The sequence below is a fragment of the Labrus bergylta genome, chromosome 20 (assembly GCF_963930695.1).
Source record: "Labrus bergylta chromosome 20, fLabBer1.1, whole genome shotgun sequence".
Classification (NCBI taxonomy): Eukaryota; Metazoa; Chordata; class Actinopteri; order Labriformes; family Labridae; genus Labrus; species Labrus bergylta.
This window is the reverse complement of record NC_089214.1, coordinates 7,576,890-7,601,050: the sequence shown is the minus strand read 5'-3', so window position 1 is coordinate 7,601,050 and position 24,161 is coordinate 7,576,890. Positions and strand designations below refer to the sequence as shown.

General features: G+C 41.3%; 4 protein-coding genes across 5 annotated transcripts; 3 read left to right on the top strand and 1 right to left on the bottom strand.

The window, feature by feature from the left end:
* The first annotated feature begins 277 nt into the window (after positions 1 to 277).
* LOC109999657 (regulator of G-protein signaling 20) lies at positions 278 to 6,208 on the top strand. Of its 2 annotated transcripts, none has more exons than XM_020654749.3 (5): positions 278 to 433; positions 1,462 to 1,622; positions 4,141 to 4,221; positions 4,331 to 4,565; positions 5,303 to 6,208. In XM_020654749.3, the coding sequence occupies exons 2-5, from the start codon at positions 1,465 to 1,467 to the stop codon at positions 5,489 to 5,491; spliced, it is 663 nt and encodes a 220-aa protein (XP_020510405.1). In that variant the 5' UTR covers positions 278 to 433; positions 1,462 to 1,464; the 3' UTR covers positions 5,492 to 6,208. The 2 variants fall into 2 exon arrangements, with proteins under 2 accessions (XP_020510405.1, XP_020510406.2); XM_020654750.3 differs by lacking the exon at positions 278 to 433 and adding an exon at positions 589 to 1,004.
* Positions 6,209 to 6,843: 635 nt separating this feature from the next.
* On the bottom strand, positions 6,844 to 11,097 carry lypla1 (lysophospholipase 1). Its single transcript, XM_020654745.3, has 9 exons — positions 10,794 to 11,097; positions 10,651 to 10,682; positions 10,502 to 10,567; positions 10,084 to 10,131; positions 9,922 to 9,992; positions 9,754 to 9,827; positions 8,935 to 9,036; positions 8,456 to 8,632; positions 6,844 to 7,856 (listed from the first exon to the last, which is right to left on the bottom strand). The coding sequence occupies exons 1-9, from the start codon at positions 10,860 to 10,862 to the stop codon at positions 7,797 to 7,799; spliced, it is 699 nt and encodes a 232-aa protein (XP_020510401.1). The 5' UTR covers positions 10,863 to 11,097; the 3' UTR covers positions 6,844 to 7,796.
* Positions 11,098 to 11,633: 536 nt separating this feature from the next.
* mrpl15 (mitochondrial ribosomal protein L15) lies at positions 11,634 to 15,425 on the top strand. Its single transcript, XM_020654762.3, has 5 exons — positions 11,634 to 11,799; positions 13,601 to 13,758; positions 13,885 to 14,050; positions 14,704 to 14,827; positions 14,918 to 15,425. The coding sequence occupies exons 1-5, from the start codon at positions 11,695 to 11,697 to the stop codon at positions 15,259 to 15,261; spliced, it is 897 nt and encodes a 298-aa protein (XP_020510418.1). The 5' UTR covers positions 11,634 to 11,694; the 3' UTR covers positions 15,262 to 15,425.
* A 5,329-nt stretch (positions 15,426 to 20,754) lies between these two features.
* On the top strand, positions 20,755 to 23,414 carry sox32 (SRY-box transcription factor 32). The gene is made up of 2 exons (XM_020654744.3): positions 20,755 to 22,286; positions 22,602 to 23,414. The coding sequence occupies exons 1-2, from the start codon at positions 21,932 to 21,934 to the stop codon at positions 23,270 to 23,272; spliced, it is 1,026 nt and encodes a 341-aa protein (XP_020510400.3). The 5' UTR covers positions 20,755 to 21,931; the 3' UTR covers positions 23,273 to 23,414.
* The last annotated feature ends 747 nt before the right edge of the window (positions 23,415 to 24,161 follow it).

The following is a 24,161-nucleotide window of genomic DNA, read 5'->3' as shown; positions in this document are numbered from 1 at the left end:
TCCTGAACGTATTTAGCTTTCAATAATACATTCCCACATTTTTCCAAACGAACGATGTAATCCCATTGGCTTTAAGGAAATAAAAAATAGGATTGTAACACATTTATTTCATAATTTCCTTTATTCAGTATCAGATCATTATTTACAACACATCAGCTGCAACTGCAATTAATAAAACAGTCTTTAATATTATTACATTTGAATCAGTGCACATCGACAGTCAGCCTAAATCTGTCTTGAAAAAAAAAAAAAAAACATCTCTGCGCACATTGTGTTCTGGCTGGTAACGCATGAGCGCAGAAAAAAAAAATATTTCTCACACTTACAGGATACGCATGCGCAGAGAGAAAACCTACTGGTTTGTGTCAAATAGAGGCAGACGGATGTGATCGAGCCTAAAAATCACCTTTATTCTGGCATTCATGGTGACACAGTGAGTACGCCTTTATATTCGACTTTTAACGGTGGTAAAATCAGCATGTCTTCTCGTGTTTTTTTGCATTTTTGTTTTGGGGAGGGTGGGGGGGGGGGGGGGATAAAACATATAATTCATCAGGATGCAGTGAGGCTGTTGCATGAAGCATCTTCATGTGGATATTCCAGCAGGCAGAAACAGGATTCATCTTCATACCGTGCAAACACACTGCACTGACATCTCGCTGAACAAACACAATCTGATCATTTGCACGTCCGCTGCTTTTACCTTATGAGGAAAAACATCCTAAAATGATCAGCTTTTCTGATCAAATAATTAGATGATGTTTCTATAAACGGCTGCATGATGCTTGCTTCGACGTGACTGCTTGTCTTGAATCAACCATCATGTGAGTGTGAGTGTATCCTCCCGAGGATGCGACTGATGGATGCGATCGCTGCGGTCCATGAGTAAAACGCCTTGTCGCTATCATTATCGCTCATCCCTGATAGACGAGGAGGAAGCAGGGAAGAGAGGAAGGCGGTTGTTGCTCATCACATTTTCTTGTCACATTGATGCTAAAACACTGGTAGGATATTTGTCATTTTCGGCTAATGATGCTTACAATGATGCGAGACCTGCACGTAAACGCATCATACCCTCGTGAAATAGTGAAAAATGTTTTTTTTTTTTTTTTTTTTGTGGATGCATTGCACAGAAGTTGACCCCCACAGTTCATGCTTATGAAGTGCTCGTGCATTCCTCAAGACACCTTAGATATTGATGTTTAAAATTGGCTGATGTTATCAATAACAGTCACATTGATTGTGTCTTTTTGATTCATAGATCAGGGTTTGATTCATCCTCTTCTTTCAGGCCTTCTTGGATCATGTCAGATCTTTAATCTCCTGTGATTTCTTGGATTGAGTTTGTAAATCTGTGTGTGTGCGCGTGTGCATGTGTGTTATGCTCCATCTTAATGCGGTAATCTTCCAGTAAACCGCTCCCCTCTCACTCTGCTTGTCACCCGTCTCTCTTCCCCTCAGTCCATGGGCTCAGAGCGGCTGGAGATGCGTAAGAGACAGATGCAGGTTCACCAGGAAACAGCTGCCAGTGTCCTCCAAGCACGCCACAGAATGGGAAACACCCCCACCAACGCCTCAAACGCCTGCTGCTTCTGCTGGTGCTGCTGCTGTAGCTGCTCCTGGTAATGACACTCCTCAGCTTCCCACACAGCAGGCTGCAGACAGGAGACGTATGGTCTTAGGGGGGTGATAAGGGACGATTCACTGAGAGACAACTGGATACATGTCGCATGAAATGAGGATTTTCATCCTTCTGTCCATCCTTTATCTATAGCTAGATATTCTTCATCAGCTGTTAAAGCTGCATTCGCACATGCACTAAACTGCTGAAATGTCCCCAAATTGTCACAGACGCTGCATATGTGAACGCAAATTACCAAATTTTAGCCAGGCTTTTTTACAAGCCCCCTTGGAAAACACAGCAGGATGTGTTTACACAACCAGTCAGTGTACGGTGAGATTGTCGTGCACTTAATATGGCAACTTCATACTCTTCCTTTGCTCGCCAGTATTTTATTTTCCTCTCTTTTGTTGAAACTGTGAATACGTCCAATAACAAGTAGCACTGATATAAAAGCAAAAACAGTCAGAGCATCAGACTCTGCTTTGCCTGCCATCTTGGATATCTTGTAAACATTACGTCATGTCTTCCCTCCTGAGGCTCAGCTGTGATTTGATTTGTCAGCAGTTAGCATTTGAATGAGCTTCAAATATTTTCCTTTAAACACTGAGTCCATGACGGATTCAGAACTTTCCACACCAGCAGCAGCCATCTTGGTTGTATATGAAAATACCCCTGGAGTATAGCCAGTGTGTAAAAGTAAAAGTATCCCCAAATAAGAATGGAAAGCTCTCTGAAGAGGAGATCTGAAACATACTTTACATGTCATTTATTTGTATGCCGGTTTGAGCCAACTGTAGCTTTACATTGCTCGTCAATACGACAAGTTTGTGAATGCAGTGCGGCAGAAAATGTTGTCACTGAATGAGATGTTTCAAAAAGACAACACTGGTAGATGCAGTATTTATATCCTTGAGTTATTATGCAGAACAAAACATAAAAACATTTAAAATTGGAGGAATTATATTAACAATCGTTTCCACTGCACCAATTTGGAACAAGTCTGTACAACTTATTTATTTTTATTTGAAAGGCCGCTGCAAAATCTGGTGATATATCCAATGCTAAAGGACGCCGCAGCGATCTGCATAAGTTTATAGAAAATGAAGATATCACTCATTTCATCATGTAGTCCTAAGCGCTCAGTTGTGAACACATCTTACATTCTGGCTCCATCCTCCCACTCACTGAACAACACAACGGCCCACGCTACGGTCGCCGAGAAAAACAGAAACACACAGGTCCTGTGACCCACGCTGGATCTCATTGGTCGGAGGCCTCGGGGGGTTATCTGTTTTGGAATCAACCGCCGTTTACCTCGGTTTCCTCTGAGAACAGTCGACCTGTTGTGTGTGGGACACGGCCATGTTAATTCACTGGGGATGAGTGATACACTTTGTCTCTACATCTATTATCATTCCATAGTATTTGTTGCAAGGCTGCGTCAGCCTCGTTCCCAGGTGGGATGGCTCACGTTGGACTCTCACCTGAACCAATTAATCTACAGCCAGCTGCTACATGGGCTGTTTTAATTACACACACAGGAAATACCCACAGGACGCTGCGGCCGGTTGACACAATTATCTATTATCGCAACCCTTCCCAACGTTCCCAGTAGATCCTCCTGAAGCTACTTAAGGTGTTTTGTTATTTCAATAATACAAACAACATGCAATGCATCAAATATGAGAAATAGGCCCATAAAAAAGCAAAGCATGTTGACTGATATCCAAGTTAATTCCCTGCCCCACCAAAAAAGTGAATTTCGACTTGTTAACCAGAAAGGGCAATTTTGCATTTGTATTAAAATAACTTAGATATGGTGTGTTAATTCATGACTTTTGAAGAGCTTATAGGTGCCAATCTGGTCATGGACAAGATGGCTGTCTACCACTGAGTCTGGTTCTTCTGTTAACTCTAATGTGTGTCTCTAGTCTGTCTACAAACCCTCCAATGATGAGAAAAGTCCATCCGGTCCATCTTTTCCCTGCTCCACTTTTCAGAAAATGTGTGCTCAAACAGGCCGTTTGGAGATTTTCCCTTCATGACATCACAAAGGGCAGTAACCCCTCCCCCAGGTGGGTGACACTCCCACAGCTAGGTGTTTGTTCTGCCCTCTGAGTCTGCCTTCTCACTGTAAACAATAGGGCGAGAAAGACAGAGACACCCAAGCCCTTCCAGAGAGGGGGCGTGGTCAGACACAGCTCATTTACATTTAAAGCTACAGACACAGAAACAGCCTGTTCTGAGCAGGGCTGAAATAGAGGGGTTTATAGACATGATCAAATACAACATCAGAGTGGATTTAGAACAAGAAACTTCACAGACATGTTTTGAGGAGCTCTGAGACTTATTTAAACGGAAAAGGAGGATAATATGTGACCTTTAAGAAAATTACAAACTCTTATTGTTTCAACCTGACAATGACCACATATCCAAAGGGAGATCCATCTGAATATTTTTGGAGTTTGCTGCTCAAAGGAAAACCAACTTTCATTGTAAATGTTTTTTTCTTTTAGTTTGACTGTTCGGGGTGAGGATGAGACCGTACAGAGATCGTTTGAGCACAGAACAGAGGGAACCACAAACTGTGAAGAAAGGTAACAACTGAACACATGAAACAATTCCACAAGAGCACCGTGTGTCATTTGGTGTGCCGTTCCTTTCATATTAAATAAACAATAAATCAACTCATCTGTTCTCGTCCAGCCTGAAGCCTACTCTGGAAGACGCCCGCTCCTGGTCGATTTCGTTTGAGAAGGTGATGAAGAGTGCAGCCGGCCGCAGCTGCTTCAGGCAGTTCCTCAGGACGGAGTTCAGCGAGGAGAACATGATGTTCTGGCTCGCCTGCGAGGATCTCAAAAAGGAGACCAACAAGACTGTGGTGGAGGAGAAAGTGCGTCAAATATACGAGGACTTCATCTCAATCCTGTCCCCTAAAGAGGTGAGACACCGAGGCGAGATATAAGCTAGAGAGCATTTTTTGTCGCTACGGCTGATTTCAACCTTTAAAGGAGCAATATGTAAGATATCGGTTGCCATGTGGTGGACACTGTAGCTTCAGTGTTTATCCAGCTCTGCATCGGTCTGTAAACCTTTCTGCGTTCTAACCTCTCTCCATTTTTCAAAAGCATCTCTGATATTGATCCTAGTTTGAGCACGTTTCTGCTCGTGGAGCTTATTAGAAACATGCAGAGGCTTTTTAGGTCGGGTACAATCACTTCTATCTGAACCACTTCTCTTGACCCGCTTCCATCGCTGCAACACCTGTTGACCTGATAACTGCTCTCATATCTGGCAAACCGAGGGGTGTCCAAAACGGCCGTGTGGGGGTGCCTTAAAACCGCCTACCTTCTCTGGTCCAAACAAATCCAGAGCATTCAGGACCAGAATCTAAAGTTAGAAGGAGGACATACTGGCTGCTGCATTGTTGTCAGAGAAGCACTTCAACATAGCATGTTTCCTTAAAGTCTGATCAGATAGTAAGGTCACTTTATCAATGAATTCAGTAGATATCTTACTGATTGGTCCTTTAAGGGAGAGGTGTAGTTGTTGCTTTTTTTTAGCTCAGCAGCCTCTGACACCATTCAATCTCATTTAAAAATGGCCGACTCTACATTTAATGTCCAGCCTGTTCACATCTCACTGAGCTTCAACCTCTTATCTTCACGTCTCCTTTAGGTCAGTTTGGATTCCCGCGTTCGAGAGGTGATAAACCGCAACATGCTGGAGCCGACCTCGTGCACGTTTGACGACGCTCAGCAGCAGATCTACACGCTGATGCAGAGAGACTCGTACCCCCGCTTCATCAACTCCTCTGAGTACGCGGATCTGCTGAAGAACGTGGAGGAGCCCCCCCCTGAGCCGTAGACTCCAGAACCGCCACACACTGAACTTTTCAAAACGGCGCATGCGTCCCACCCGAAGGAGTTTTCCGTGGTGTGTTTTTCCTGCCGGAGTACAGAAAGACAGACACTTCTTTAGACTTGTCTTTATCCAGCTGTTACTGCTGTTTATTTACCCATGATTAGCTTGGAGCATACGAGAACAAATGCTACGTCCAGCACCGGTTACTTGTTCAAAAAACATATCTATATTTTTATATACTCCCAAGCGCTTGACATTGCACTTTTCTACCTTGTTTAATGAGGGACAGCATGTATCTGTGAGCACTGCATTTGTATTTAGGATTACTGAGCCTTAATGCATATCCAGTTCTTGTAGAAGCTAGTAGGTTTTATTTAACAGTAACTGAAGAAGAAGGAAAGTGCCTTGGAATAAGATCTTCTAAACTCGCACCTTTGGTCGAACAAAAACACGGTGCGACAAAGACTTCACATGTTGGTGCTTTCAGCTCTTCTCAAAGAACCGTTTTTACAACTCAATGAGCTGATACCCTTGGATAGAGCTTGTCTGTGTTTCAATACTGTGATATTAGTCATGAAATATTTACTTTAAATAAAACAGGGACGAAGAGAGTACTGGATACACGACCATGATGACCACTGATATATTTGTGTATTTACAAAAGGATCTTGTGTGAAATAGATATTTGAATTCTCACCAATCAAATAAAGCACAATCATATGTTGTGTCCTGCTGTTGTGTTTCCTCAGAATTATTTGTTCATATTATACAACAGTCCTGGGGGCTCCTGAGCTCTCGTAGGTTCCTCTGGATCGTTGGTGTGAAGGCCTGCTGCTGTGGAGACTCATCGGCAGCAGCCGCCATGCTGGAAATCCTGTCTCAGCCTAACTTTCAGTCAACCTAATGACAGGCTGAGAGCTGGAGCTGAGGTGGGTTTTAAGCCTTGTGACAAACGACATCTCGCCCACCTGTCGATCAGGTCAGCTACGCTCCTAACTATGGTAACACGTATCGTTTTCAAAATCAAAATAGAGGTGTTTAAAAAAGAAATCACCCCCCTACAGTGTGTGTCCATGATGACAATAACTAATCAGACCTATTAAATGTTTTGTACCAGGCTGTAAACATGTTAATTTATGCTGTTAAAAACTGGCTTTGTTGGCTGTCGTGTGTTTGAGACTTGCGGGGCTCCTGGAGCCAGCCTAGAGGCGTCACTGGGACTTTTCCCAATTTGTATCACTCCTCCTCAACCTGGAGTTCTGAACACTTTTCATAGACATTTACAGCTAACAGTTTTTTTTTTATTCATCAATCTCAAAACTCAGAACCCCACAAACAGACTCTGATTTCACTGATTTCAGGATCAAATTTATTTATTTTAACATTCAAGTAAAGGTTCATACTACAAAGAAGTTGCTCTGTGGTAACCATGGACACCAACAGAGTAAAATAGAATGTTGTGGGTTGCTTGGCAACAGTCTAGTTTCAGTTAAACAGTGGAACTGGTTGATTTGATGGAGTTAAGAAATAATACTTCTGATGATTTTTACGTTTTCCATCACTATTTTCTGCTTCTATAAAGTGATATCACACCCGAGGTCGAGATGTTGTTCTGGATATCAGCCCTGCTGTGATTATCTTTCTACGAACCAATCACAGCAGTGCTGATATATTCAGTACATCACTCCCTCTCGTGATATTTATTAATTGTTCAAAACACATTTAAAGATGTTTCATTTATTGTAAACTGTTGATTATTTTAAGATGTAAAAATAATGTCCATCACATGCTAAAAAGTCTGGGTTCATATCTTTAATTTGGTTGTTGTGTGACAACTTTTCCACAACCCAAAAGTGTTTGATGCCATATTTAAAACAGACCCAAAAGTATCTGAAACAAGAAATGTTTGCATGAAAACACAAGTTAATTCATCAACAAATAAACTACAGACAACAATAAAAGAATTAACAGCCCATGTGTTTGTGAGATAGCATGTATTAAACCAATGATAGCATGTATTAAACCAACAAGTTTAGCCCTAGTTATTCCAGTACACGTACAAGTAAATGGCTTTACAATCAAGCAACTAGAGTCACTCTACTGTAACACTGATTGTGTGGATCCAGGTCAGGATGCAGCATCATTCCAGTCAGGCCTCTCCCTGGGCTAACGTGTAGCCACAGTCCCGCCTGGCTCTGTGAGTAGCAGCGTTGGTTTTTCATTGTCAAGTCAGTCAGTGATTCCTCGAGCCCTCTGAGCCCCAAAACACTCAGACAGAGCTGTGCATCATGTGTGGTAAATCCTGATTTCACAGATCAGTGATGGGAGGGAGCTGCTTCTCTATGAATCGCTTGACATCCACCATTTCCTGCAAAGATACAAAATAAAAGCTCATATAATAAAGAACAACACTAAGGCCTCGTGTCCACCTAGCCTTTATCCGGGCAGAAAAGCGATGGCCGTGCGCTCGGGATTGCTTTCATGAAGCGGTTGTGCGCTGAGAATAAAAGCACTGCACGTCCGTCCTGTCTCTATGACAACAGTCGTTGTGTTGACAACGACAGCTGTATAACTGACACTGCTCCGTTACTTTTTACTGCATGTTTTACATTTGAGATCACTTTTAGTCCAGCAGACATGGAGCAAAGAGGATTTGGGTACAAGACATGATCTATGGGAGGCAAAAATACAGGGAAGACCATACATCTGAAAAATAGCGCCGGTGACGTCAACAACATCTCAACTTTTCAACCTGAGCACTCTGAGCAGCCGGACAAAAAAGGCGGAGCGCTCGGAGAAAAGAGGCTGGGCAATGCCCTTTATGTCCCGACGGCTGTCTACTGCTTCAAACGCTCTCTCCAAATTGAAAACAATTTAAAAAAGATGCCGGCGCTCAGAAAAAGAAAACCTTAGGTGGACGCAGGGCCTAAGGCCAGAATAGTGGAAGAGAAACTTAAACTCACTGACCTCTGGACAGGCGCTGTGAGGTAGACCCCGGTACGACTTAAAGGTGATGTTGGCTGGATTGATGAGGCTCTTCATCTTCTCTGCCGTCTGGCTGCCAAATATAAACGGAACCAGGGGGTCGGCATCGCCGTGGCACTGGAGGACATGCATGTCCTTGTTTGCACTGTTGGCAGAGGCCTGAGAATAGAGGCGATTAGGATTATACTAATTATCTGATTATGACAGATTATAGCAGCTTTCACACATGCACTGCACAGACTTCATTGGGATTTCCTGTAATTCAATTAAATTAGAAATTCTCAATCAAATTAACAAAGGGGGGATTTTATGTATTATTTGGAGCAACTAAAGATGACTTGTACTAAATTAAAGCTAAAACCAAAACAGATGATGAATCTGAATTTTTCCTTTAAGTTTCAGGATTTACGGATTTACCACAAACTCTAAAAAAAAAACCAGCCTGTCTGTTTTTTTTCTACCTGAGGGAAGGAGTTACGGAGAGGAAGCCAGCAGCTCAGAGCGACCACGCCGGCGAGCTTCTGTTGAGTCGTCAGAGCCGTGTAGAGAGACAGAGCTCCACCCTGAAAAAATAGAGAAGAAATGACAGAAAACGATGTAAGATATGTGTATTAAGGATTCATTATTAAGTGCATACAGAAAACTGCTGCGTGTATGTGTTTGTGTGTGAGTAGGCGGACCTGATTGGTTGAATCAAGAATCTATCAATATTAGTTTTGACCTTGCGATATAAAGAATAGCTCAGGGTGTTTTGTGCTCCACTGCCAGTTGTTGGCACAGGCACAAGAACTTCTTGTAGTCTTTGCTGGTTGCCTGGCAACTGCTTAGAGCCAAGAAATAGTCCTGCACACAGCCCACCATCATAGGATGGGGGTTTTCTTACACTTTGGTTTCTCTTAAGAAGTCTTTATAATGTTTTTGTGTTTACCATTAAGTGTCTGCACACGCTTTTGTAATCAGAGCTAATACTGTATTATTATTATGACAAGCTGCACTATTTTAACTAGTTCAAACTAGATTAATCTCTTCAAATTGTGATCTTTGTCACAACAAAGTAGCATAACAAATTAATGAACATGTTTGCATTAAGTTGTTGTGCAATCCTGGTTTTTTAAGTGTACGACTTTGACATGTTATGACTCCTTCTCTGGAGACATACACAATGTATGTGTGTGTGTGTCTTTTACATTGGGCTATTTAAAAGTGTAAGGCACATAAGCAGTGATTCACAGCAAAAACAGCATTATGTAACACATCCTCTGTGTACATGCCACACTTACTTGTGAAAATCCACCCAGCATAATTCTGTGTGAAGGTATTCCATTCTTCACTTCTTGATCTATCAAGGCTTTAACTGCGGAGATATCAAAGAAAATACCTGACTTAGAAAATAATAACTTTTCTAAACAACGAACGTTAAGTTTGAATGAAATATAACAACGACTTACTGTTCTCCGACGCCCTTTTAATACCGCTCGAGTCTTCTTCTGCATCCGGGTTTAACCCATAGATATCAAACCTGAAAATGAGGACGAGAAAAACAACAGCATGTGAGGCTCCTTTTCTATCACACAGTCTTTACAAACATGTTCAATCAGTGCAACACTTACCAGGAAGGCATTGACATTCTCATGTTCAACGAGACAGGCTGCGTGGGCCTGAAATGATTAGAGAAACAAAACATGACGTTGTAATTGTAAGTGATAGATAGTGATAAATAGTTAGATACTTTATTGATCCAGAGGAACGCAGCTTACAAGACACACATGACATGATGCATTTGTAACATCTAAAAGCACCCTCTGCCCCCTCTTTTGATCAGAATTAAACTCACACAATTAAAAATTAGACCTATAACCAAAACAAAATCTACATAACCCGTGCAGGAATTAAAATAAAAACAGGGTTCAACAAAGAGAATGACACCTTTAAATACAAATTACTGTAGATTACAGACAGTGTAAGATGTTCAGATTGTGTTGCCAAACTTTTCCAACACTTGCAGATGTTCTGAGTAACGATACTTACGCATGAGGGCAGATGTATTTCACATGTGGTATCCTGATGCCTGCAAAAGCTTCTGCCCAGCCATGCCTGTTGGAGAGGACAAAATCAGAGCTCTGCTGATGCATCCTTATGCATTTATAAAGTGACAGAAAAGAGGTGTCGTTGCATACCCAGTGTCTCCAAGGCCATGGAGAAATATCACCTGTAAAGAAAGACATTGAAGAGTTGAGAAGTGGAGGCTGTGAATGTCAGAATTTCTGCAGTAAATTTGGTGTAAAATCTGCATAGTTCTCGTGTTTCCAGGTGAACTCACCGCTGCAGTGGCTTTCCGGGCAGCAGGCACGATGGCAGGTAAAGGCGCTGACATGTTATTGCCGCACATACAGCGCTGAGGCAGCTGATATGAGTAACAAGTCAGCTACGACACCACCTGAGCTGAGTTTTCAAACTTCGTTCAACGGTGGAGGTCAAGGTGCCACCGTCTCCAATCACAACTGGCAGCCTTCAATTTGTCTTTGGGAAGTTGAAATCTTCAGAAAAACACACACACACACACAGTACACCTCCGGATCCAAGGAGAAAAACAAACCTCACCAGCGCGCTACTGGTCCGTAGCATTGGCACCCTTCGAAGTCCCGCCTCCTCCGGTAAGTGATTGGCGCTCGCTAGAGGTCCTTTACAAATGCAGAGCGACGATTGGTTAGTTGAACTGTCAATGTGCTCTGCTTTAGTAACAATCAAATCCTCAACAGTAGCAGTAAAGCACAACCGGGCGACTCAGAAATAACACCAATGAGATAATAAAACAACATTAGCATTAAACTACAACCATCCAAACACATATTATTGTCTTATTATATTGTTAGTATTCTGTGTGTGTATTTGTGTTTGTCTTGTTTTAATTTTTTTATTTAATTTTTTTTATATTGTAATGCTCTATTGTTTCACGTAAAGCACTTTGGTCAGCTGTTTCTGTTTTTAAATGTGCCTTATAAATACAATTTGAAACATCCATATCCTATTTAAAAGTGAAACACGTCGCATCTTGTGATCTTTGACACGGATTTCAGGCGGATTTGATACATGTTTTGACTGCCGTGCTCTTATTTTGAAGAGTCGCCGAGTTATCAATTAGTACTTCCGCTGCCCTCGGTCACGTGACCTGCATGTCCTTGGCTCGGTTTGGCTAACATTGACATGTGAGCTACAGAAACATGTCTTTCCCCAAAAAGCCTGGTGGTAAAGCTTTTGATGTTTTGCAAAACCTGCCCCGGATAACTTTAGCAAACTTGCGACCTGAACCTGGGTCCACTCAGCCGGTAAGTTTGGATGTTTTATCTCATTTATAGCTGTGACAGAAGCCTTTTAGTTAGTATAGTTAGCTTGCTACGCTAGCAGATGCTCATATGTACTTATGCAAAACTCCTCATAACACCCAAAGCAAACCAGGAAGGTGCAATGTTGCCATTAAAGCTAAATACTTACAAAATAATGCACTTCCTGTACATCTGAAAATGAATCAATGGACACATTTTCTTATTTATTTTGGGAGAAATTTGAAATTGGATCTTGGGTAATAAATTGAGATAATTATGCCGGACAATATTTGTAAAAATATTAGATTTGGTTTGATAATGGAGGACAAAAAATTAGATTTTTATTTTATTTTATTTATTATTATTTAAAATTATTTTTTATGATTAATCTCTGCATACCCGTAATACTCCAAATAAGAGCACATCCCATAATACACAAAAGGACCAGTCCCCTTGACTACAGTTACTATGTAAGAAATTGCCAATAAAAAAAAATACAGATATATTAAAATAATTTGCAAAAAATGTGTCATTCAAAACAGAAGCCACAACAACAAATGTGTATAGTTTTTATTTTCATTTTTTTAAGTATTAAAGTTAAGAAAAACAAACAAACATAAAATCTCAAATGTTGAAAATGAAAAGGAGCAGAAAGAAGATTAATCTTATAATATCTGCCCCTCTTTCACAAAACATTAATTAAAACAAAACAGAATACTTAATTCAAAAACAATCAAAATTAAATTAAATTGGCTGCAGGTCAACACAGCCACTGGCAGCCCCGTTGTAAGTCCACCTTACCAATTCATTATGCACCGTACTAAGTATATCACAATACATTTTTGTTACAGCATCAAGAAAATAAAAAAAAACAGTATCTCACTGACATATTTCCACATATTTATTCATTTGTTTAGTCTTAAACTAGATCTAAAAAATATATATACTGTAAGGCACTCTCTTAGTGAAAAGCTGGTGCTCCTGTGAATTATTTGAAGTCCTTTGTCTTTTAAAGTAACAGGTGCTTCTGTGTTGTTAATAAGGGGACAGTATTATAAAGTGACATTAGTGTAAAGTGTCCGGCTTGTTGGTTTAAAATTATGGAGAAAAAGCAGCAGGGCCGATAAGGATGAACTAAAACACCAGTCCAAGAAAGGCAGAGTAATTATAGCTTGGTACAGGCCGTGAAGCCGGTTTGTACACTGTCTAACTAAGCAGTATCTAATTAATGGTGATAACCTAATGTTGTACAAAGTTAAATATATGTCTTGTTTCTTTCTTTCTTGGTGTACAATTTATTGTCTTCCCTCCCTTTGCTGTACACGAGTGTTCTTTGAAAATAATAAAAAGCCTGTCTCTTACTGACACAGGCTTTCCCAAATAAAGGCAGACTGAAGTAAATCAAAGCTAATAGAAGTTTTAATAGAAGTTTTACGGTAAATGTAAAGTCTTGGAAGTGACCCCACAATTTATAGAGATTTAAAATAATTATCAATTTATTTTCAAGATTCTATGAAATGTATTAAATCTAAAAATGCCTTATAGCTTTCTGGTCCACTATTTAGTCAGACCGCAGTCAGCAGCTTTCTCGGATTTCTCTGGGATTCTTTTAAATGTCACTCCACTTTTGCTCAGTCTAAAACTGTATTTCTGTCAGAAGTTTTTGTAGATTTGTATTACTAAATAAAGCATGACGATCTGCAGGATTTTGCACACACACACACAAAAACACATCCTATTGTGTCGGTTGTTTTGATTAGAACAATCTGGCTAAAATAAAACTGTGCTGTTTCTTTGATGAAAGGAAAAAAAGCGGGGCAGAGGACAGCACGGTGGTAATAGAAGCGGCAGGGGGCATAAAGGACAGCGGCAGAGAGGCACCCGACCTCGGCTTGGATTTGAGGGGGGTCAGACTCCTTTCTATCTCCGCATCCCAAAATATGGCTACAATGAAGGACACAGGTAACAGTTTGACACTTCACTATGCACATCTATCTGTTAGTAGAAGAAGGTGTGTGCTGTTAAAAGTTACTCAAACGATACATTTTTATTTATTTAAATCGACGCCGTTTGTGTGTTCTTCCTCAGTCGGCGTCCTCAGTATCAGCCTCTGTCTCTGAAGCGTCTGCAGTACCTGATCGACCTGGGGCGAGTTGATCCCACGCAGCCCGTAGACCTGACTCAGCTGGTGAACGCCAGAGGGGTGACGATCCAGCCAGTGAAGAGGGACTTTGGAGTGCAGCTGGTTGATGAGGTAACTTCTGCATGCTTAAAGCGTCTTGTTCATCATGATGGACCTTTTCACCCCCTAGTTTGGTTGTCAGAGGGTTTGAAGGTCATTCTCTCATCTTCAAAGGTCAAAAAACACTTTGGGGTTGATTTCATTTCAAATTTGGCTAATTAGGGAAACAACCTGAGTCAAACTGATGCTCAGGGTCGCGGGGGGCTGATCATAGCTGTCATTGGGCGAGAGGCGGGGTTACACCCTGGACTTTATTCTAGTACATTTCTGAGTTAATTCTTGTAAATGTATGACTTTAATCTCAGTCTTTTTTCCCCCCTCGTGTGGCACTAATACTCCTTCATACATCATCAGTCCTCCAAAACATTTAAATCATTTCCTTTAAAAATATCTGATTCTAAATTGAAGTTATGGATTTAGGGGACTACAAACATCTAAACAGCCCACAGAAGTGTCAAAGCATCCCATAAGTGTTTGAGGTTCTAACTGCACAATAATGAAACCAGGTGTTCAGCGTCCAGAGCATCAGGTCATTTTGGGGCTTCTGTACCGTCTCCTGCCAGTAGGTGGCAGCACATGACAGTATTGTCCTCCTGTCACAGACTCAGATGTTTATCCACCTGATGCCTGCTGTTTATCCTTCTCCTGTGTTTTCTGTGTTTCAGGGTGCTGACATCTTTGCTGCAAAAATCAACATAGAGGTTCAGAGAGCTTCTGAAGGAGCCATCGCTGCTATAGAGAGGAACGGCGGGGTCGTCACTACGAGTTTCTACGATCCTATAAGTCTCGGTAACTAAAGAAGTGCCTCATCTCCCCCACATCAAACCATTCATCTATTGTGTTTTAATAACTTCTCTTATTATTTCTGTTGTTCTGCAGGGATCCTAATCAAGCCTGTGCCTTTCTTCGTGCGAGGGCAGCCCATTCCTAAGCGGATGTTACCAGGGGAGGACATGGTCCCGTATTACACAACTGCTGAAAACAGGGGTTACTTGGCAGACCCGGAGAAAATCCAGCAGGCCCGGCTCGCCCTGGCACTCAAGTATGGATACATTTTGCCAGACATTTCAAAGGACGAACTGTATCAAATGCTCGCCATGAGGAAGGATGTTCGACAGATCTTCTTTGGCCTCGCTCCAGGCTGGGTCGTTAACATGTCGGAGAAGAAGATCCTGAAACCCACCGACGAGAAACTTCTGAAATATTACAGTTCTTATGTGTGAGGAGACGTCTCTAATAAATCTGTATGTACAATACTGTGGCATAAATCAGACAAAGACTGTGTTTGATGTTAACTCGTGTTTGCATTTTATATTAAAAACGTGTAAAAACGGCGTTCTGTGTGTAAGAATGAAGAACAGTCATTAAACTTCATCTGGAAAAACTCCATTCTCTAATATGCATTTGTTAAAGTTGAGTCATCAGAAGAACGCACATTTGTGACAGGATTTCTTTTTCTTAACAACATTCACTCGAGCATTTCTGCTTTGTTTTTTTGGGAGTGTGTGACGTCCGACGGCCTCATGTCCGAGCACGACCGGGCCGTGCGGCGCGATGGAAGGAACGTGAACTGTAACAGGTGAGGGGGAAATAAGGAAAATAAGATAACTCAAAGAATGAAAACAGGAAACAGATGCATGGTGATGTGTGTTACTTGTGAAATGGCTTGCCTTATTCTAGAAGGGGAGTTTGAAATTAGTCATAGGCAGCTGTATCCTGGTGTGGACGTTCAAAAGACCCCCCCACCCCGACCCCTCCTCCTCCCCCTTACCCCCCCTCCTCTCTGAGTACAATCACAGGCAAACACACACACCTACACACACACAGCTTTGCCCGGTTAAGACAAAAATTACTATTTTTCACTTAGAGACTTCACCTGTCACCTCTAAGTTTCTAGTTTCACTCACTTTACGTATATCTCGTCTTTTCCTTGTCTTTATTTTGAGGTAATAGCGCCGCAATGAAAGTCCAGATTGCCTGTAATTCAGAACCTCATTAAGATTTCCAGATATTCCAATCAACACTTCATGGCACTTTGCACTCAGCCCGTACCAGAATACGCTGCTTTGGAGAATGGCTCCCCTCGTATTTGAACCCTCCATTACGCTTGTGTTTATTTTATTTTTTTTAAGTCTAACTTGCACCCTTGCTATAAATATCTTTGGTATTTTACGCAGATATTGTCTTAGGGGGAGCCTGCCATAGAAATTCTGCTGGTATAAAAACACTTTATCAAAGGAAGCATATGTTTGTGTGTGTGTGTGCAAAGACTGCAAGCATTGTGTTGAACACACACAGGGTCGCATTTATGCAAAAAAAGAGAAAAGCTTGTAAAGAAAACGTGCAAAAAAATCTGAGTTTAAATTCTTTTAAAAAGCAGTTTTAGGTGATTTTTTTTTGTTGTTTTTTGTAAATGTCACACTCCCCAGAGACAAAGGTCACACTTTGATGACTCTCCGGTGGTTCCCTGAGCGTTTTCCTGAATCTCAAGTATCCAATAAACTACACAAGCAGTGGATACATACACAGCCGTCCCCTGTCAGGAAAACCAGCCCAAATCCTTACAGCATAATACTTTAAATAAATCAGGCCACAGGAAAGAAACAGCACAATCATTGTTTATGGCAGAACTACAGAGCTTATCTTCAAAGCAGCAGATCCTTTTGAATTTGTATCAGGTCTCAGACGATTAGAAAAGAGTGAGCTCACAGTGTCGCTCAGCTTTGTTGATCGTGTGGCCGCAGAGAAGAAAAGTTTACTCAAAGGAATAAATGAATCAAATCAAGTATTTTCTCCCCCCACAGTCGAGAAAAAGGAATCATTTATTTAGACTTAAAAAGATTTGCTTGTCTGTTTTTTGAGGGGGGAAAAGCAGGTTTCTGCTCCAAATAATCTAATGTCTGAGTCTAACCAGTTCACACTATTTAATTAAACATCCAAGCAGTGCTGCTGGAGCTGCAGGCTCGGGATTGTTTTGGTTATCTGCCGCCCCTTGAATGAGCCGTTTCAGACAGACACAGATATCACGGTGTCTCACAGGTTTCAGTCTAGTTCCAGTTAATAATGAGGGCTAATTACAGCAGGCCTCTCTCCCTCTGTCTGCTGACAACAGACGTGTGGATCCAACACACATCATGCACACGGAAGAGGGAAAATGGATGTAATAAAAAGCCTACTGTGGTTAAAAACATAACAACTTATTAGAAGAGTGGGAAGACCTCCTCGGGTCGTTGCATACCACTCTTATCAGTGGAATACAATTCCTAATTTACAAAGAATAGTGCCGTGTTTCAGCATGAGTGGATCTGTGCCTCATTAGCCGGTCTCACTCACTGCAAGTCTGCATGATAGACGCAGAGTTACTTCACTTAAAGGGGAAGAAAATTCAATTATTACATGATTGAGTTAAGTCAGAGTTTGTTAGATTTTTGCTCTATATATCAGACGGAAGTGCACTTTATTAGTCAGAGTGTGAGTTTAAGGTGTCGGTGACAGTCATTACTTACAATAATCGGTCAACTTTGAATATCAGTTGATTAATTTGTGCAAGTTTGTAACCTGCTGAGGACATTTTAATTGTCAAACGTCTAACTCGAACTCTAACTCATTTAAACTAAGAAACTTGAGTCTTAAAAAAATTCAATTTATGAAGAAGTTTAGTTTGAATTTGTACGATTTTCTTGCTTTTTGTTTGTCCTAATTCTTAGTTTATTGATTTGGTTTGATCTGTTTTTGCAGTAAGGAATGATTAAGAGGTCAAAGGTGAGGTCAAAGCCAAACAATGTCTTCAACTATGGGAGCGAAACAAACTGATAATTAAATGTTTGGTGTTATAAAAGAGACTTCAGTAGCAGACTGTTAATTATTAGACGCTGGACACGGTGAATGTTTGGCTTTTTTTTACCTGATAAATGTCATAAATACTTAATCAGGTGTCAGAACTGTTCGATCAGTTTTACTTTCAGCTCTGAAATGATGTGACGTGGATTTTGCAGCATTTAAAAATCCCTTATTGCACCACCCGGGTTCTAAGATTTAAGCCATGTTTGAAGTCTGGCTGAGCCCGGCCTTTTATCTGTGCTCAGAGGTGGAGGCATCATTGTGTTCTGCTAATGAGGCCGCATTAAGCCTGTCTACACCAGGGGGCATGTAATCCTCTCAGCTGGCCTGACGTACTGTAGGGCCGGCCGGGCAGGGCGCTGTTTACACTGGGAGTGTGGAGGCTAGCACCCATCCAGCACACCGGGGGTCTCGGTCTACTGTGGAATCTGCTCAAACAAAAAGGTGGAGGTGTAGGGGGGAGGGGGGAGGGGGGCACAGACCACTGCATAGAATGGTGTCTGAGTGTTGACAGTGTATCTTGATGCTGACCTGCTGTGCCCATACAATCCAACACAATGCAACACAGACCCTCGCCGCCAAGATCACCTGACACAACAGCTTTATATCCAACCTTCACACCTTCCAGCGACGGAACAATACAGGCCTATATGAATGGAGCTCTGTAAGGAAAGTCTATGGGATGGCGCTTTATAGGCCTGGAATACAGAGCTTCATTATTGGAGGCCTTTTTGCTTTACACTCCTGTGGGGTTTTTCTTCAAGTTCTTTTTGTGGGGAGGGGGGATAAACGCCTGCGGATCCAGCTCTCAAAATATCCAGAAGAAAAGACGTGTTCAGCTGATGTTGATGCATCTTCATGGAGAGAGAGAAATCCACAAGTCCACACCTTAAAAACATGCACTCGGATGAAACAAAAAAACATCCTGTTGCCACAAATTCCAATCAAATTGCATTTTCATAGAGTCAGAGAGACCGTTTGTAAATCCTTCACGGTAGTCCCTCAGGTCCTCTACCTGTGCAAGTCTGCCCATCACTGATCCACAGTGAAGAAGAAGCAGAGGAGTGTCCCATATATGAGTTCTGTCCAATACAATGGCACATTGTGATCACAAAGCAACCCAAGAACAATCCCTATTCAGACAGTACAGTGCCCATTCTGCTGCAGCATTCTGCTTGTTTGGCTATGAGACAATGCTGTGATACCCTCACTGTCACCTCACCAGATTGGGAATCATTAATAAAAGGGATTGAGTAAAGGACATGTGGCCTTGCACGTTTTTTTTTTTTAAACATGAAATAAACACAAAATAGGCTTAATGGTAATTTTACGCACAGAAAAAAAGGGTTTAAAACACTCTAATCCAGATATTAGCCTCCACCCTTGCTATTTAAACATTGTCTAATATTTAACCCAGAGGAGCTCAGCCGAAACTAACGTTATTGTATTCACGCTGCGTCGTTCAAGCTAATTGATTAAATCCATTAGTGCTTTTTGGCGCGTGCGTCCCGCTTAACAACGCGGATGTGGATTCAAGCTCTAAATCTGACAAGCTGTGAAAAATCACACGCACACACACACCTTCTCTGCCCAAACACACACTTTCACGTACACAACTATACACCAAATAACTACATACACATTTAACAAAACCACGGGTTTTTTTTTTTTTTTGGTGTTGAATAATTCACCTAATACTCAAATCTATAAAAAAAAATAAAATAAAAAAAAGCATATTGACCTTGTCTTGTTATCGCCCTCTCAAAGCCTCATTCCAGTAAGGGGTAGGGGTATCAGCTGAGATGTTTAAGTTGTGTTTGATTAAAGGAGATGAGGAGTTCAGTTTTTTTTTGTTTTTTTTGGGACGAACCTTAATCAAACATGTTATTGAATTTGCACATGACACCGTATTGATCCGTCTTTTTGATCAAGATATCAAGCTCCGTTTGGCTTTCATTAGGCCTACTTCTTTTTTTTCCCCCCCCAGGGTCAAAGTCCAAAACGTCCCTTTAGATAATGTGATAAACTGCGCCTGATTTAATTTCTTCTCCTTCGTCTTTCTTTGATGCATTGTTTATTAGGATCCCAATTAGGCACATGGTCGCAGCTACTCATCATTTGGGTCTGCAACATAATCAAACAGAAGACATAAAAATGTTCCATAAAAAGATCACACGTGCACGTTCATCCTTACACAACCCAAAAGCAACACCTAAATCCAATATTGATCTCAATATGACAAAATATGGCTCGACTTACTTAGACTTAGAAATCTTTCTGCACCCCAGAGAGGGTAGCCTACTTTTGGGTTCCACGGTGGTCCACCCAGACCATGCATACATTTACAAACAGACAACAAGACTATAGTTAAAGCCTAGCTGTCAAAACAAAAGCAGAAAAGGTGCAACTACTGCTTCACCTTGTGTATTAACCCTCTCTGCTCCAAACCATAATACACAGTATTTGCAATGTAAAGCGGCCACGTTAAGTAACTCGTCTGCGGGACAAAGCGGTGCAGGTGCAGGTAATATACACCTCAGTGAGTCCGTGTATTGCAGATGTAAGTTCGCCGCTGTCACAGTAATGGCATCCATTGTCTGAGTAATGTTGGCAGCCGGTGTCAAAGACAGATATTCATTGAAACTATACAGAGGAAGCAGGCACCTGTAATGGCAACCTATTATATTAAAGCGGGATCACACGCCTATAAAGAGTTTCATTAATGGGGAATACACAACACCCACACAACACTTCACTATTTAGTTCCTCTATTTTTGGCTAAATTTTATATTTTTATGGTTTTGACCCTTTTTTCTAAATAACATAAATACTAATTTATACCATGCGTGGAAATTATTTAATTTAGGCTATTTTATGTGTAGGCACAAGACTTCCAGCCTATAGTATCAGCTCAATAAACCAATTTAATAAATAGATAATAATAAATGTGATAAATGTTTTTTAAGCTAGATTTTTTTTTTCTGAAATGTTTAACTTCATTCCATCGTTTCTCCTAAAACTTAAATTTAAAATGATATGCCTATAATTACTCAGCAATCCTGTATATTAACTCGAACAATTATTCGAACAACTATTTTTAATTATTTTTAACACGAACATTTGGAAATCTTAAAGTGTAAAACAGGTAAATGACAGGCTGGCAGTCAACAACTGCAGCCCATCAGCCAGTGCAGGTTTCTGTGAGTCTGAATCTCTGCAGCAGTTTTGATTGATTTCAATACACTTTAGTTGCGCGCAGAAGCTTCATCCATGTGTTTACTTTTGAAGAAGTCAGTCCTTCAGTTTTATTGCATGTTCATCTTGTAATGCAAGTTGGTAAAAGTCAGACACTGTACCTTTTTTTTTTATGTCTTAGAGGTGAACTCATCACGTGCCTTTGTGCACTTTGTCAGGTTTTTGTTTTGTGTCGAGCAAATATTTGCGCGCAGTAATCGTGTAATAAACGCGCCTTGATCATGTTTGTTCCACTCGTGTAAAATGTACTTTGAAAGAGACAGAGAATGGCCGATAAGAGTCGAGAGCCACAATGTAATTATCAACCAGGCCTGCCTGCTGAAAACTTTGATGTTGTCCTATCAATACCAGCCTGCCTTTCAGGACCTATTGATTAGATTCCATCTCTAAAGGCAAGGCTGTAATTTGATTTTCCTAGTTTGTCTTTTATGGGGGGAATCGAGACTGAAACTTGAGGTTTATAAAGTAAAAACAGGCCATAATATTTCAACTTTTAGAGGAAGAGGATAAATTGCAGATTATTTTATTCCTAAAGGATAAACCGGGTTACTTTGTGGTTACATTAAGCTCAACCTGGATTCGTCTTTCAAGTTAAATAGGTTAATATATTAATTGTAGAGTATAACAGACTCATGAATCATCTTGTCATCTGAAGTTTCGTAAGTCGTTGATTGGGGTGTCAGATGAGCCTATCACTGACCCGAGGCAACACCTGGAATTCACACCTTAAATCCACTCCTCCCGGCCTCCTATTGGCGGAGCTCCTACATATATCCGTGACCCGGCATCACCGGTAGTATGACACCGGCTTGCAGCCGATCAAAAGCATCATCATCACCATCAGTCATGCGTTACAGTCAAGAACTCGAAGCTTTCCAGTTTTCCGCAAGAAGCGCCATGTTCGACAGCGAGGACTCCGGCTCCGCAGACGGGGAGCAACTGACGGATGTGCGCTACCCGAGTTCAGCGCCTTCCAGCCCGCAGTCCGTCAACTCGGACTCCAGCTGCCCGAGTCCAGAGGCCAAGTCCGCCTCAGGCCAGCAGAGAGTCAGGAGGCCTCTAAACGCCTTCATCATCTGGACGAAAGAGGAGCGCAGGAGATTGGCTCATCTGAACCCAGACTTGGAGAACACCGATCTGAGCAAAATACTGGGTAAGACTTTGATTGACAGTCTGAAAATCCTATCAATGTAACCAGATACAGTTTAAGTTTAACATTTTCTCGGAGATCTTTAGTTTTCCGCCCACCAAAATGTTGGAAATATTTAATTCTTTGCTGCAGAAAATGTCGCCTCTATAACCTCAGTTTCAAAGGGTTTAAAAACATTAACAATAGTACCACTTAATGTTTCAGTTTCAGTAATAGCCACCCTAATGTTGATTGAGATTTGACTTTTTATTAGCAGTCAGTGGTCAGTTTTGTTAAACCAACTACTCTGCAGATCTTTAACCCTCTGTGTTCTTGCAGGAAAAACCTGGAAGGCCATGTCTCTGGCTGAGAAGCGTCCTTACATGCAGGAGGCGGAACGTCTCAGGGTTCAGCACACCATCGACTACCCGAACTACAAGTACCGGCCCCGCAGGAGGAAGCAGCTGAAGAAGAGTTCCAATAAGCCCCCTGTTGCAGAATCCTCTCCCGCTTTGCCTTCGCTCTGCAGCTCGGGCTTCTCAGTGCCTTACAACCTCTCCTATCTGCTGCAGAACCAGCAGCAGTACCACAGCTCTCCTGCTTTCCCTAACGTCCCCGCTAACTTCAACAGCTACACAAACTCTCCAGTTTTTCCAGACCAAACAACAGCAGACGCTTTCCAAAATAAAACTGAAGTGTACCCGCCTGTGTACCCTGCAGAACCCCAAGGATACTTTGGCGGCCAGCACGGGTACATGCAATACGGTTTCTCCAGTTCAGCAGTCTCACATATGGATCAAGGGGACTCCAGGATGTACGGGGGTCTGCTGTGTCCATCTGGACCATCTCTGGAGTTTTACCTGGAGCAGGTTAAAATGGACATGCTGTACGATCTGGACCGCAGTGAGTTTGAACAGTACCTGGGCCCGAGCGCTCACAGGTCGGAGTCAGTAGATCCCAGCGGCTACGCACAGCAGAGCGGCTACAGAGAGGAACGTTTACTGTCATAAATGCACCGAAGCGGCTGTAAATATTTAAATTATCTCAGTGTTTTATATCACGACGACTGCTGCATGTTGATGTGAGATGTGTTTTCTGACCAGTTCTGTTTCTAAAAGATTATTATGATGTGTTCTAATGTTATTATAATGTGTCAATAAATAATGAATACAAAAAACTGAATGTTCATGTCATCATTACACACATACAAAGTGAAAGATTTACAGACTTAAACAAACCTTTTATTTAATTAATTTAATTTAGAGACGCATGTTTATAAAGTTCAGACTGATGTCATAAAAAAATATGTACTTGCCATCGAGCATGGTGTTACAAACCATATTCGATTTATAATAGACCAAAATATAGTTTTAAGCAAACTTAATGAGTCAAAAACTAACAAATGTCATCTCAAGACACTTTACAAAAACAGCAGGTAAAAACCTTACTATTTGCTAGATTACAAAGACCAAACATTAATCCATCATGAGCACAAAGCAACATTTAGAAAAGTTGCAGTGGCAAAAAAAAACTTCCTTTTAAGAGACAGAAACCTCGAGCAGAACCAGACTCATGATGAACAGCCATCTGCCAAAACTGTGCTGGGCTTAAAAAAATGGGAAAGAGGAAGATGCAGGAAGAAGAATATGGACAAACCCAACCCGGAACCCACAAGGTCAAAAAGTATGAAAAATGTATTAAAATTAATTGTTTGATAAGAACCTTTACCATTGAAAAATGTCTCTTTTCTGGTATAAGATTGAAGTGTTTGTCTTTTAACATCCCATCAGAATGGGCATACAAACTTAAAGACCTTTAGAATCATCAGTGTGTTATCATGATTCAAGTTGATCTTAATATTGACCTACTGTCTTCTTCTTTATCCCGCTGTCTTCTTCT

What these genes read in the sequence shown, in the direction of transcription:
- LOC109999657 (XM_020654750.3), top strand. Translation starts at nt 864, where the DNA reads ATGCGATCGCTGCGGTCCATGAGTAAAACGCCTTGTCGCTATCATTAT. An exon ending in TGCTGCTGTAGCTGCTCCTG is followed by an intron (nt 1,623 to 4,140) that starts GTAATGACACTC and finishes TTTTTCTTTTAG; the next exon opens with TTTGACTGTTCGGGGTGAGG. An exon ending in CAATCCTGTCCCCTAAAGAG is followed by an intron (nt 4,566 to 5,302) that starts GTGAGACACCGA and finishes CGTCTCCTTTAG; the next exon opens with GTCAGTTTGGATTCCCGCGT.
- lypla1 (XM_020654745.3), bottom strand. Translation starts at nt 10,862, where the DNA reads ATGTGCGGCAATAACATGTCAGCGCCTTTACCTGCCATCGTGCCTGCT. An exon ending in CATGGCCTTGGAGACACTGG is followed by an intron (nt 10,568 to 10,650) that starts GTATGCAACGAC and finishes CCTCTCCAACAG; the next exon opens with GCATGGCTGGGCAGAAGCTT. An exon ending in TCCGTAACTCCTTCCCTCAG is followed by an intron (nt 8,633 to 8,934) that starts GTAGAAAAAAAA and finishes CTCTATTCTCAG; the next exon opens with GCCTCTGCCAACAGTGCAAA.
- mrpl15 (XM_020654762.3), top strand. Translation starts at nt 11,695, where the DNA reads ATGTCTTTCCCCAAAAAGCCTGGTGGTAAAGCTTTTGATGTTTTGCAA. An exon ending in GGCTACAATGAAGGACACAG is followed by an intron (nt 13,759 to 13,884) that starts GTAACAGTTTGA and finishes GTTCTTCCTCAG; the next exon opens with TCGGCGTCCTCAGTATCAGC. An exon ending in CTACGATCCTATAAGTCTCG is followed by an intron (nt 14,828 to 14,917) that starts GTAACTAAAGAA and finishes GTTGTTCTGCAG; the next exon opens with GGATCCTAATCAAGCCTGTG.
- sox32 (XM_020654744.3), top strand. Translation starts at nt 21,932, where the DNA reads ATGACACCGGCTTGCAGCCGATCAAAAGCATCATCATCACCATCAGTC. An exon ending in CGATCTGAGCAAAATACTGG is followed by an intron (nt 22,287 to 22,601) that starts GTAAGACTTTGA and finishes GTGTTCTTGCAG; the next exon opens with GAAAAACCTGGAAGGCCATG.